Source organism: Haliotis rufescens, unplaced genomic scaffold (assembly GCF_023055435.1).
Source record: "Haliotis rufescens isolate VD_foot unplaced genomic scaffold, xgHalRufe1.0.p SCAF_8, whole genome shotgun sequence".
NCBI classification, from domain to species: domain Eukaryota; kingdom Metazoa; phylum Mollusca; class Gastropoda; order Lepetellida; family Haliotidae; genus Haliotis; species Haliotis rufescens.
The window spans coordinates 47187218-47199396 of NW_025964372.1; the positions used below are offsets into that span (position 1 = coordinate 47187218).

General features: G+C 41.6%; 2 protein-coding genes across 8 annotated transcripts in view; both read left to right on the plus strand.

The window, feature by feature from the left end:
- Window positions 1-7048, plus strand: part of LOC124152737 (ATP-dependent RNA helicase A-like) — a 49158-nt gene extending 42110 nt beyond the window's left edge. For all 3 annotated transcript variants that reach the window (XM_048388851.1, XM_048388853.1, XM_048388852.1), the window contains 6 exons: window positions 235-319; window positions 835-933; window positions 1486-1653; window positions 2440-2555; window positions 3827-4021; window positions 4593-7048. In XM_048388851.1, the coding sequence (XP_048244808.1) occupies window positions 235-319; window positions 835-933; window positions 1486-1653; window positions 2440-2555; window positions 3827-4021; window positions 4593-5061 (1132 nt within the window). In that variant the 3' untranslated portion in view covers window positions 5062-7048. The remainder of the gene's footprint in view (window positions 1-234; window positions 320-834; window positions 934-1485; window positions 1654-2439; window positions 2556-3826; window positions 4022-4592) is intronic.
- Window positions 7049-9889: 2841 nt separating this feature from the next.
- Window positions 9890-12179, plus strand: part of LOC124152780 (AP-3 complex subunit mu-2-like) — a 33587-nt gene continuing 31297 nt past the window's right edge. For all 5 annotated transcript variants that reach the window (XR_007219335.1, XR_006863554.2, XM_046525837.2 and 2 more), the window contains exon 1: window positions 9890-9999. Coding sequence is in view for 3 of the 5 variants with exons in the window: in XM_046525837.2 (XP_046381793.1) it covers window positions 9965-9999 (35 nt within the window). In the remaining 2 variants the exon portion in view is untranslated. The remainder of the gene's footprint in view (window positions 10000-12179) is intronic.

Sequence of the window (12179 nt, forward strand, 5' to 3'; positions counted from 1 at the left end):
GAGAGCGCCCTGAGCGCTTATTACGTCAAATACGGTAATAGCATTCCCAAAGACATAAACAAAAATATAAATATGACTACATTTGGGCAAATTTCAAGATTCTTGTAATGTCCGTGCCCACACTGGTGGCAGCGATGTTACCGAGAGTGTAAGGAAGGCGCCACGGGCTTGGAAGGAGCTTGTGTAATAGGGGTGCAAGGGAGACAACTCTCAGTGAGACTGTTTGTGTTGCAGATCGGGCGGTGAGGACAGTGAGATGTATTTCTGTGACCAGAAGTCCCTCTCGCTGCAAACACTACGCATGACGTCTGAAGCCAAGGTAGGTCATGAGTCACAATGGCCTTGACACTTTTCTCAATCAAAAGGTCACCAAGTAGGCCAGAGTTTTATATCTAGTTTTTTTGTCTTAAGATGTCTACTACTTTTTTGCTATATTTAAGGAAGAGAAGACAAAAGAAATGCGAATATCATACATTTAAGTTAATATATGAAGAATTACTCATATTCAAGAGATATTAGATTGGTTTGACACACAAATGAACATACTGCTATGTTGTGTGAACCGATGCTCATGAACGCATCACTGTTGACATCATAGATCTGTGACCATTTGTCTCATGCAGGATTAGAGTGTAAAGTTTGGAAATTACGTGCACATATCGTGGTAAGAATAAAGACACTCTGCGGTGACACTTGACTGATTGTTACTTTTGTCATTATGTGGTACACATTGGAAACATCTCTTCTTGTGTACATATTTCTCTATATATTTCTATGGTTCGCGTTACTTTTGGCTGTGAGTATATGTTGCTATATTTCTTACTATGGTGACAGAATCAGCTGCGCGACATCCTGGTGAATGCAGGCTTCCCGGACGAGAGCCTGATGCCGATGGGCTTCAACTTCACCGGGCCGGACAACAGACTGGACATTGTGAGTGGTCACTCCAAGTTTATTCTGAAACAAAATTCTGGAACAATTCTACGTGTTGGTACCTTTTGTGGTGAACTATGACCTCACGTAAAGCCTCATTTTCGGCTGAGCTGTAACTATTGTCGTGAACGGTGTGACACCTAGATAATTTTGAATATGTTATTCGTTAATTAACATTCCAAATGTTGCTATGCCCTGATGGGAACTCTGGGTTGCAATTGGTTGCATTCAACCTCTGCTGGTCATAAGAGAGAATTAAAATTGATCAGGGTGCCGTTATACAAAACTACCTTAGCACTACGACTGTCATAAGTCTATGTTAAGGTATGGGATTTACTATCACCTTAGTGCTAAGATTGCTTTGTACAACGGCATCCAGGTGGTCCGACTCATTGACTTAATTGATGGCATGTCATTCTATCCTGACGTGAGACATTCATAATATCAACTTCTGGTTGGTCTGGCCTTGACTCGACATGTGCACAACGTCATATAGCTGGAGTATTGCCGATTGCCTTGTTAAACACTAAGTAATGCCTGTGTGTGGTGCAGGCCATCACGTTGCTGTCCATGGGGCTGTACCCCAACGTGTGCTACCACAAGGAGAAGCGGAAAGTGCTGACCACGGAGAGCAGAGCCGCCCTCGTACACAAGTCGTCGGTCAACTGCAGCAACTTCGAGGTCAAGTTCCCGTCACCCTTCTTCATCTTTGGAGAGAAGGTTAGTTCTTGGTAAACCAGGATCTTGTCAAAAAGTTTCATGGCCAGGATTTTAGAGATGTAGCTTTTAGAGATGTCCCTTATGTATTGCTTTGGAAATCCCGGATGGGACTCAACTAAAAAAAGTACGAGAATCTGTACTTTACTAAGAAAGTGTTATCCCAAATATAACATTTGTTACATTTGACCACTTTCTAAATGGCATTGTGTGTATATATGTCTTATGTAATATCAGTTTATCATTTGATGGAGTTGGAGTTGGGCCTTATGTTTTACAGATAAGCATGATTACATTAAATTTAAAGTTTAAAAAAGTGCAGTCGTTGATTTAAAAGTATACTGTTTTAACTATTTTGTATGTATATTTTTTTTTCAAATCATATTTCAAGTTTGAGATTGAACACATACAACACACTTGTCGCCATCTTCCCGAGGCAAGGGAGTTAACTGACTTTAAAAGTCCAGTTTCCACCCTTGCCGAACTAGGCTGGAATTACTTGGCTCGATCGTTGCGCCACCAGTGGCTATTACCAATTGTGTCCCTTCTAAGCCTCTCCTATGGATCAATCGTATTCCACCTCTCGTATCACTTGCGTTTGCTTCACACAAAATGGTGGCGCCCAGTCAGGACGATCTGATCGATAATCATTATCTATATTGTGATAAAACGAGTCTTACATCGCGAAATGCATCAAATCATGTGAGCACCTTGATTAAAAACATGAAAGGATTTGGACGTCGCTGAAGTTAGATGGTTTAACTCTTGATGCTGATGTCCCTGCTGCAGATCAGAACCAGGGCCGTTTCCTGCAAGCAGATGACGATGGCCACACCTCTACAACTCCTGCTGTTCGGGGCCCGAAGTGTCACTTTACAGGGAGACATGGTAGTGCTGGACAACTGGTGAGTGTCACTTTACAGGGAGACATGGTAGTGCTGGACAACTGGTGAGTGTCACTTTACAGGGAGACTTGGTTGTGCTGGACAACTGGTGAGTGTCGCTTTACAGGGAGACATGATAGTGCTGGACAACTGGTGAGTCACTTTACAGGGAGACTTGGTTGTGCTGGACAACTGGTGAGTGTCACTTTACAGGGAGACATGGTAGTGCTGGACAACTGGTGAGTGTCACTTTACAGGGAGACATGGTAGTGCTGGACAACTGGTGAGTGTCACTTTACAGGGAGACATGGTAGTGCTGGACAACTGGTGAGTGTCACTTTACAGGGAGACATGGTAGTGCTGGACAACTGGTGAGTGTCACTTTACAGGGAGACATGGTAGTGCTGGACAACTGGTGAGTGTCACTTTACAGGGAGACTTGGTTGTGCTGGACAACTGGTGAGTGTCACTTTACAGGGAGACATGGTAGTGCTGGACAACTGGTGAGTGTCACTTTACAGGGAGACATGGTAGTGCTGGACAACTGGTGAGTGTCACTTTACAGGGAGACATGGTAGTGCTGGACAACTGGTGAGTGTCACTTTACAGGGAGACATGATAGTGCTGGACAACTGGTGAGTCACTTTACAGGGAGACATGGTAGTGCTGGACAACTGGTGAGTCACTTTACAGGGAGACATGGTAGTGCTGGACAACTGGTGAGTCACTTTACAGGGAGACATGGTAGTGCTGGACAACTGGTGAGTGTCACTTTACAGGGAGACATGGTAGTGCTGGACAACTGGTGAGTGTCACTTTACAGGGAGACATGGTAGTGCTGGACAACTGGTGAGTCACTTTACAGGGAGACATGGTAGTGCTGGACAACTGGTGAGTCACTTTACAGGGAGACATGGTAGTGCTGGACAACTGGTGAGTGTCACTTTACAGGGAGACATGGTAGTGCTGGACAACTGGTGAGTGTCACTTTACAGGGAGACATGGTAGTGCTGGACAACTGGTGAGTGTCACTTTACAGGGAGACTTGGTAGTGCTGGACAACTGGTGAGTGTCACTTTACAGGGAGACATGGTAGGGCTGGACAACTGGTGAGTGGACTAGAATCTTGCTTTCAGAAAGGGAGATGTCACTGTTGCTGAGATGTCGTTGTGTCACTTCAGGATGTTCAGATAGGAGTATGGTTGGGGGGGAGGGGGAAGTTCAGGACTAGAATCTGGCTTTCAGAAAGGGAGATGTCACTGTGTTGCTGAGATGTCAATGTGTCACTTCAGGATCAACCTCCGCATGGAGTATGATGCGGCAGCTTGTGTGGTTGCGTTGCGCCCACTGCTGGAGGCGCTGATGGTGCGGTCAACGAAGGAGCCGGAGGGTGTGGCGGAGCCGGGGCCCCAGGAGGAGTGTCTTCTGGCTGTGCTGAGAGTCATGTCCCGCCCACACGCTGGCCGCTTTGGGCTCAGCCAGGAATCGTGAGTACAGTGAAACAGTCCTTGCAGCCTATGTTTTACCTGACTGGAAGTGTTTACTGAGAATAGCTAGAAAAGATGTTCTGCATTTGAGGGAATTCAATATGAATGTAGATACTGGTGAGGTCAGACGTCATATGATCTGGTAAAGTCAGAGGGTTCATGATACGTGTTCCTTGCTGTAAAGTTCTTGGTCATTCGGGAGCAGGTAGAATTGGGCTGCTTCTGTTGTCATGCAGACACCCCTCTATCTGTACTGAACAAACAAATTTAGTAATAATCAATATTGTTGGCATATTTTTTGTAGTTAAGACTGAGCACACAATTTCATAAAAATATCCGAAAAAATATTCTTCATCCCTAACTTTTTTTGTTCAGTATAGTTTCTTGACACTGTTTTGGCTCGGTGTCAGCAGTCAAATTAATTTGGTGACATTAATTTCATGATTAATATTTAAAGTAACTTAATATTGTTGTAGTCATTTCCAATCAACTTGCATACTTTATTTTACTTTCACATTCAGAGCATATCATGTGTGCTTGTAGATTTGATAACAAGATGTTTTCTTCACAGGGGAGGCAACAACATGCGAGGACCCCCCGCCAAAGTGCCCCGGATGGGGGGAGGGGGCTTTGGTGGAGGAGGAGGAGGTGGATACAGTGGAGGGAGAGGGGGATATGGTGGAGGAGGACATGGCAGTGGGGGAGGAGGGTATTGGGGTCGGGGGGGAGGAGGAGGAGGATATGGGGGTGGAAGAGGTGGTGGTGGCTATGGCGGTGGTGGTTACGGAGGTGGCCGGGGAGGAGGAGGAGGAGGATATGGAGGGGGCGGTTACGGAGGTGGTCGGGGTGGGAGAGGAGGAGGAGGAGGATTTGGTGGGGGTGGAAGTAGATACGGAGGTGGGGGTGGAGGTGGGGGTGGATTTGGACGTGGAAGGGGATTCCGAGGTGGGCAGCAAGGTGGATTTGGGAGTGGGGGTGGGGGCTTCTCCTTTGGTGGAGGAAGTGGCAGCGGAGGAAGTGGTGGTGGAGATCAGGACTAATTTGATGGAGGATCATCCCTGTTCTACAACTGAGAACTTACAATGTTGTGCACAAGAGACCATGGATGTTTTATGGACCCAGACATACTGGATTGGATGTGTTCATGAATGTTTCATTTGAAACATTTACGCGGATGAAACTGAAGATTGTTTACATTTTTGTCTGTGTTTGTTACAAAGTGTAAGACAAAGATTTCTACTGAGATGTGTCACGAACGTGACGTGTAGACCAACATTGATTCAATACTTGGCCTGGGACTTCTTCGAGATACACAGTGATAACAGCCGTTTCCGTTTGGGTGGAATTAATCATATAGCACAAATCTGCTAATATATTGAAACAATACAATTATGTGGAACATATTTTGAACTTTGTCGAACAAAATAGACAACAATTATTGCCCTTGCTACAAGAAGTTTCACAACTAGAACACACTGATTATCAGTTAGAAGTAACTTGTGCTTCTTGTGATGGGAAGGTTTCAATACTTAGAGTTTGGCAGATAAGATGCAGCCAGATCAAAAGATGAATTAATCTTTGTCAAAAGAATACAGTATTCCTGATAGTGATTAGTAATGAGAAAAAATAAATACTAATTTTAAGCCACAGTTATCCCACATATTCCTAACTTCATCAATTTGGAGTTAGCATCTCTGCATTCACAACTCGCTTCATTCTGTATCGTTACTTCATGTTGCAAACTTTGTATTAATCATCTGCACATACAGATTCACATAACAGTTTTATGATTATACCAGTGTTGAAGATACTCTCTTCCTAACCATCCGTCACAAGCTGTATTTGCCAGTGTTAAAAACATCAGGACTGGCAACTATTCAGATTGTATTAGAATTGCCAGTCCGGGTGTCTGCAGGAATTTTAAACACTTTTAGTGCACATGGGGCGGTCGGGTAGCCTAGTGTTTAAAGCGTTAGCTCGTCACGACGAAGACCCGGGTTCGATTCCCGACATGGGTACAATGTGTGAAGCCCATCTCTGGTGTCCCCCGCCGTGATATTGCTGGAATATTGCTAAAGGCGGCGTAAAAAACCGAACTCACTCACTCATTTTAGTGCACAATGTGGGTGACTATTGATTCCAGGCTTTTTGATGATGTCATCGTGTGAGATTTTGACAGAACTTCATCATTTGTCACGGTGGCCTAGTTGCCCTAGGAGCTGCACTCCACTGTCAGAGTTGTGTCCCTTAGGAGTACCAGGAACCAATGATTATGTGTTCGAATCCCAGCTCGCCTTGATTGTTTCTAATTTGTCAGCTCATGGGTTTCACCAAAGTGGTAAACGTCTAGGACCTGCATCACTTCGGGCTTTCCTCTCAATTGAAGCAGTGGCATGCTTGAACTTCTTTCCAAAGTAGCATTAAACCACGGTCTCTCAATGTTAGTTTGTGAATTTTTCATTTTTTTTATTCATTTACTTGGAGTAGGTGGGTAGCCTTGTGGTTAATGTGTTGGCTCATCAAACTAAATACCTGGGTTCAGTTCCCAACATGGGTATATGTGAACCCATTTTTAGTGTGACATGGCCGCAATATTGCCAAAATCAATATAAAACCATACTACTTTAGGAAGGAAATTATTCAGTCTGTCCCTAAATTTTGGAATCAATTTATTTATATTAATTGAAGTATGGATATGGCACTACAGATTTATTTGAAATTTGTGAAATATTGTCCTCATATTTATTAGTACATTGGGTTTCTATTGAACAAGGAGTGACCTTGGAAATGTGTTCATCATGGCAATGTGTTGGAGAAATGGAATTTGGGTATTTTTACCATTTCTTAGAATCCTTTTTTCTTTGTTGTCACTGAGACTTTAAGTATTAAGTGATTTTATGATAGCGATGAAGTGAAGTTGTGGTCCACCACTTTTGTCTGTTTACTATGTTGAGTTTGTTTACACGATCTGACTTATTGTGCACAATGAGATGTTGAACTATATGTGAAATAAATGTTCATGAAGAATGTTGATTTTGTTCTTTTATCATTGAATGTTGGACACAGTAGTTCAGAAAAGCTATTGGGCTGGGGGTAGTCTAGAGAACAAAGGGCTTCTAGTGGATAGTGACTACCTCGAGCAAGGAAGATTACCATGCCAAATTGAATGTGAACCAAATGTGCTTCAGCTTTTGAATGTAGCAGAGTTCAATCTGAAGGTAACCTAACTCAACATTGAAATCACTATGTTTTTCTCCATTCTACCATGACAGTCACATGTTCTATCAAGACAGGGATGATATCACATGGAACACCTGAGCAGTCAACTGTTCTAAACAGATATCACATGGAACACCTGAGCAGTCAGCTGTTCTAGACATGGAACACCTGAGTAGACAGGGATGATATCACATGGAACACCTGAGCAGTCAACACATGAAAAATCTAATCAGTCAGCTGTTCTTGACTGAGATGATATCACATGGAGCACCTGAGCAGTCAGCTATTCTAAAGAGATGATATTACATGGAACACCTGATCAGTCAGCTGTTCCAGACACAGATGATATCACATGGAACACCTGAGCAGTCAGCTGTTCTAAAGAGATGATATCACATGAAACACCTAATCGGTCAGCTGTTCTATATTGAGATTATATTACATGGAACACCTGAGCAATCAGCTGTTCTTGACACAGATGATATCACATAGGACATCTTAGCAGTCAGCTGTTCTTGACACAGATGATATCACATGGAGCACCTGAGCAGTCAGCTGTTCTTGACACATATGATATCACATGGAACACATGAGCAGTCAGCTGTTCTTGAGACACATGATATCACATGGAACACCTGAGTAGTCAGCTGATCTAGACACATGATATCACATGGAACACATGAACAGTCGGCTGTTCCAGACACATGGTATCACATGGAGCACCTGAGTAGTCAGCTGATCTAGACAGAGATGATATTTCATGGAACACATGAACAGTTGGCTGTTTCTAGACAGATGATATCACATGGAGCACCTGAGCAGTCAGCTGTTCTTGACACATGTGATATCACATGGAGCACCTGAGCAGTCAGCTGTTCTTGACAGGAATGATATCACATGGAACACCTGAGTAGTCAGCTGATCTAGACACAGATGATATCACATGGAACACATGAACAGTCGGCTGTTCCAGACACATGGTATCACATGGAGCACCTGAGTAGTCAGCTGATCTAGACAGAGATGATATCACATGGAGCACCTGAGCAGTCAGCTGTTCTTGACAGGAATGATATCACATGGAGCACCTAAGTAGTCAGCTGTTCTTGACACAGATGATATCACATGGAGCACCTGAGCAGTCAGCTGTTCTTGACACAGATGATATCACATGGAGCACCTGAGTACTCAGCTGTTCTTGACACAGATGATATCACATGCAGCACCCGAGCAGTCAGCTGTTCTTGACACAGATGATATCACATGGAACACCTGAGTTGTCAGCTGTTCTTGACACAGATGATATCACATGGAACACCTGAGTAGTCAGCTGTTCTTGACACAGATGATATCACATGGAACACCTGAGTAGTCAGCTGTTCTTGACTTGGATATCACATGGAACACATGAGCAGTCAGCTGTTCTAAACACAGATGATATCACATGTAGCACCTAAGTAGTCAGCTGTTCTTGACAGGAATGATATCACATGGAGCACCTGAGCAGTCAGCTGTTCTTGACACAGATGATATCACACGGAACACCTGAGCAGTCAGCTGTTCTTGACACAGATGATATCACATGGAACACCTGAGCAAGCAGCTGTTGTGTAGACCAGATATTTCCAGACTCAATGTCTTTTGAACATTTTTGTTTAAAATGTTTTTGATAAGCTGCGATCACTCACGTTTTTTGTAAGCTGGTTATTTTTTTTGTAAGGGAACTGTTGGATTAAAGTGGGATATTTCTTTCTAAAAATGCAATAAGTGGAAAATATAATTTGAATATATCGCAACACAAATATTCTGTTTTTGTAAATGCTGTTAAAAGGACAGTTGGACACAATTTAATTAATATAAAGTCCGTCACTCCAGTAAATGCTCACAGTTTCTCACTTGTCAATGGTATTCATCTTGATACGATCCCTTTGATGTCTAAATATTTCTTTGATCTTCTTGTCCACAACAATAGTAGATCACTTAGATCAAGCAGATGAACAATAGCAACCTTTTTTAATTATTAAGATGTCACAAGTATATGCATAGAATTAATATAAAAAACCATTAAACATGTAAGCTGTGTGGAGAAATTGATACAACTGAGCAGTTACCATGTATGTTTCTGGAGGTACTGTCAACTAGTTTTGAAGGAATGTGTTTAATATACTAAAATTGTCATATGGCATTTTTGTTATCACTGACTTTTAAGCCAGTTGGTGCTAAAAAAATCTCAGAAAACTCTCACACAGCAGCTGTAAATTATTTTTTGATGATTGCAAAATTTTTTGTTTACATATATTGAGGAACAGAAGGCAACTACCACTTTGATCATTTTACAAAGGAATTGTCAGAACACTATAACATATTTTAAAGTGAGTGTAATGATCACCTCACAGAACATAACATTGTGTAATGTTGAATCAGAGACCATATTGAATGTTCTATTTGTATGTTACACTTTGCAAAAAGAACCTGCCCTGGTACCTCCAACCACGTGGGGATGTAAGGGTATTTACGTCAAAATACCCGAGCAAACATTTTTCAAAACAAAACAAAATAAAAAGTAAATATGTGTGCTCGATAGTAAGGGATTCGAACTCGGAACCTTTAAATGCAGACGTTTTCGATATTTTAACTTCAAACGGAAATGACAAGAGTAACTTCCCCTAGTATTTGGTTGTTCTTCCGTCTCTTGAGACCGTCTTCTATGTGGCATATTTCACGATGATTCACAGCCTTTTCGTCATTAATAACAGCGGGTATGGCATCATGAATACGTTGTGTGTTTATTATAGCAAAGACATGTTTGACGCGTTTTGTTTCCAGGTTTTAGCGATCCGTAAATTAGACCCGTGACGTTTGGTCATGTGGGTGGGAGGTTTATGCCTCTTGTACACACTTGTGATTTCATTAACACGATCGACAACGTAAAATAATTTCAACAACCGAAAACGGTAATAGAAGAATCCCCACAACCATAGTCTGTGACGTAATTCTACCTAAAAAGCACATCTCTTGCACACAAGTCAGGACGTAAAGATATCTTTTATTCAGGAAATCAATCTCATTAAAATCATATCATAGTTTTTGCTACCGTTAACAAAAATCTGAGGACATCCAATTACGGAGAACAGCCTTTCGCGAATTTTGACCGACCATTGAAATGACCGTCAAGAAATCAGAAGGCAGCTTACTCGAGCTTTACGACACTAGTTTCAAACTGGCGACTACGCTTCGAAACATATTTTGACGTATTCTCGATTAAAAAAATTAAAACTGTTAAGAAGAATATTCTGGAATGGCTTATAGATGGCCTAGATTGTATGGATATAATCATAAAACCCGTAACTGTCGTTAAATATTTCGTGGTTGCATGATTAGAAAACACATTCCGGCTGTCACTTTCATGCTCTGGTAAGCGACGCTCTGATTGGTTGGATGAAAGGTCATTCTGACGTGACCCTTAATGGGATATCCTCAGATCTTTGTTTCGCGATAGCGAGAACTAAGATCTGATTTTAATGAGATTGCTCAGGATATGCACTTGTGATGTGCACGATTACAGTATTAGCATAAATGAATTTTCCATTCAATACCTATCAAGTCAATGTTTCCCCTTTTCATATTTACGCCCTGTCCCCAGTAACCTATGCTTGTCGAAAACGAGTCTAAAACGGATCGCATGGTCAGTCAATTTCTGTCATTATGCTGGAAAGTTGCCCCTGGTTTAGTTACTCATTTATTTTCAGTAAGATCATATGCTATATTATTGCTATATTATTTATAATGGTTCATAATGGTGCATGCTAACTAACCTTTTGAATATGTCATACGCCAAATGTTTGTTGTTCTTTGTTCAAATTTATTGACACATAAATTAGGATTGATCGATGCTGATAGTCTCTACTGAGTTCAGTGAACAAAGTACCTGTCATTAGCGTTTCAAGGGCGGTCAACTCTGTATTGCAGTATGGCTATTTTGTGGTGTGATACGTGTGGTTTATGTTGTTTATATTTCTTCCTGTTTGGATTATGCATAGTCAGTATGCATACGACCTAGGTTGGGTCAAGGGACTTCGTCTAAACAGGTAGGGGTAATTTCACTTCAAAAACATTCCAAAAAACTATCATTAAAAAGTTAACGTGTATACTTACAAGTAGCCGTGACATACCGCAACGAGTCCAGTATTTGATCAAGCAATGAAATATCATGCTTAGATTCCCATAAGTAAACAGTCGACAGGGTGTGTGGATTACAAGATTTACCAATTTAATTTACCGTGATAATATTGAGCCAATGATAATATAGAGTCATGCTATACACCCTGAAATAATTTACTGAATTGCTTTCGTATTTGAAAGTCTGTTTGGGGAAGTTAGGGGTCTTATTAGGTGCCACCATCCAGGTCAGTCGGGGTGGGAAGCAAAAGGTGGAGATTTGCCAAACAATAAATATTTCACATTCAGCCTTCGAAATTCACAGTAGTCTGCAAGCACAAGACTACTGAGTTGTCTTGTGCTGAGGACAAGTAAACGTGCAATTAAGGTAGTCTTCATCGACTTTGAGGATTTGAGGGCTATTAGTATTACACTGGACCAGTTCTCAATGCTTCAGTTTGCTACAAATCAAACCGACAGAAAATATAGACATTGTAAACATTTTTGTCTTTTCAAGCAGGACTAGCTACCATTTCTGAGGACGTGTTAAATAAGGTTCTGGATTAGTCTTGAAAAAATAATGTCTCTGCTGTATTATGAGATTCATGTGTTACTAGCAAGGTGTACAGGGTTTGAATAAAGCCTGAAATGTCAGTATGATGACACACTGATCTAATTTAGTCTTGCCCAGGCTCTTTGAATTTCCCCCCAAATGTTATTATCACCAGTGATCAGGATGACAAGTCATTGAATACAAGATCTTATTATTGGAAATAAGTGA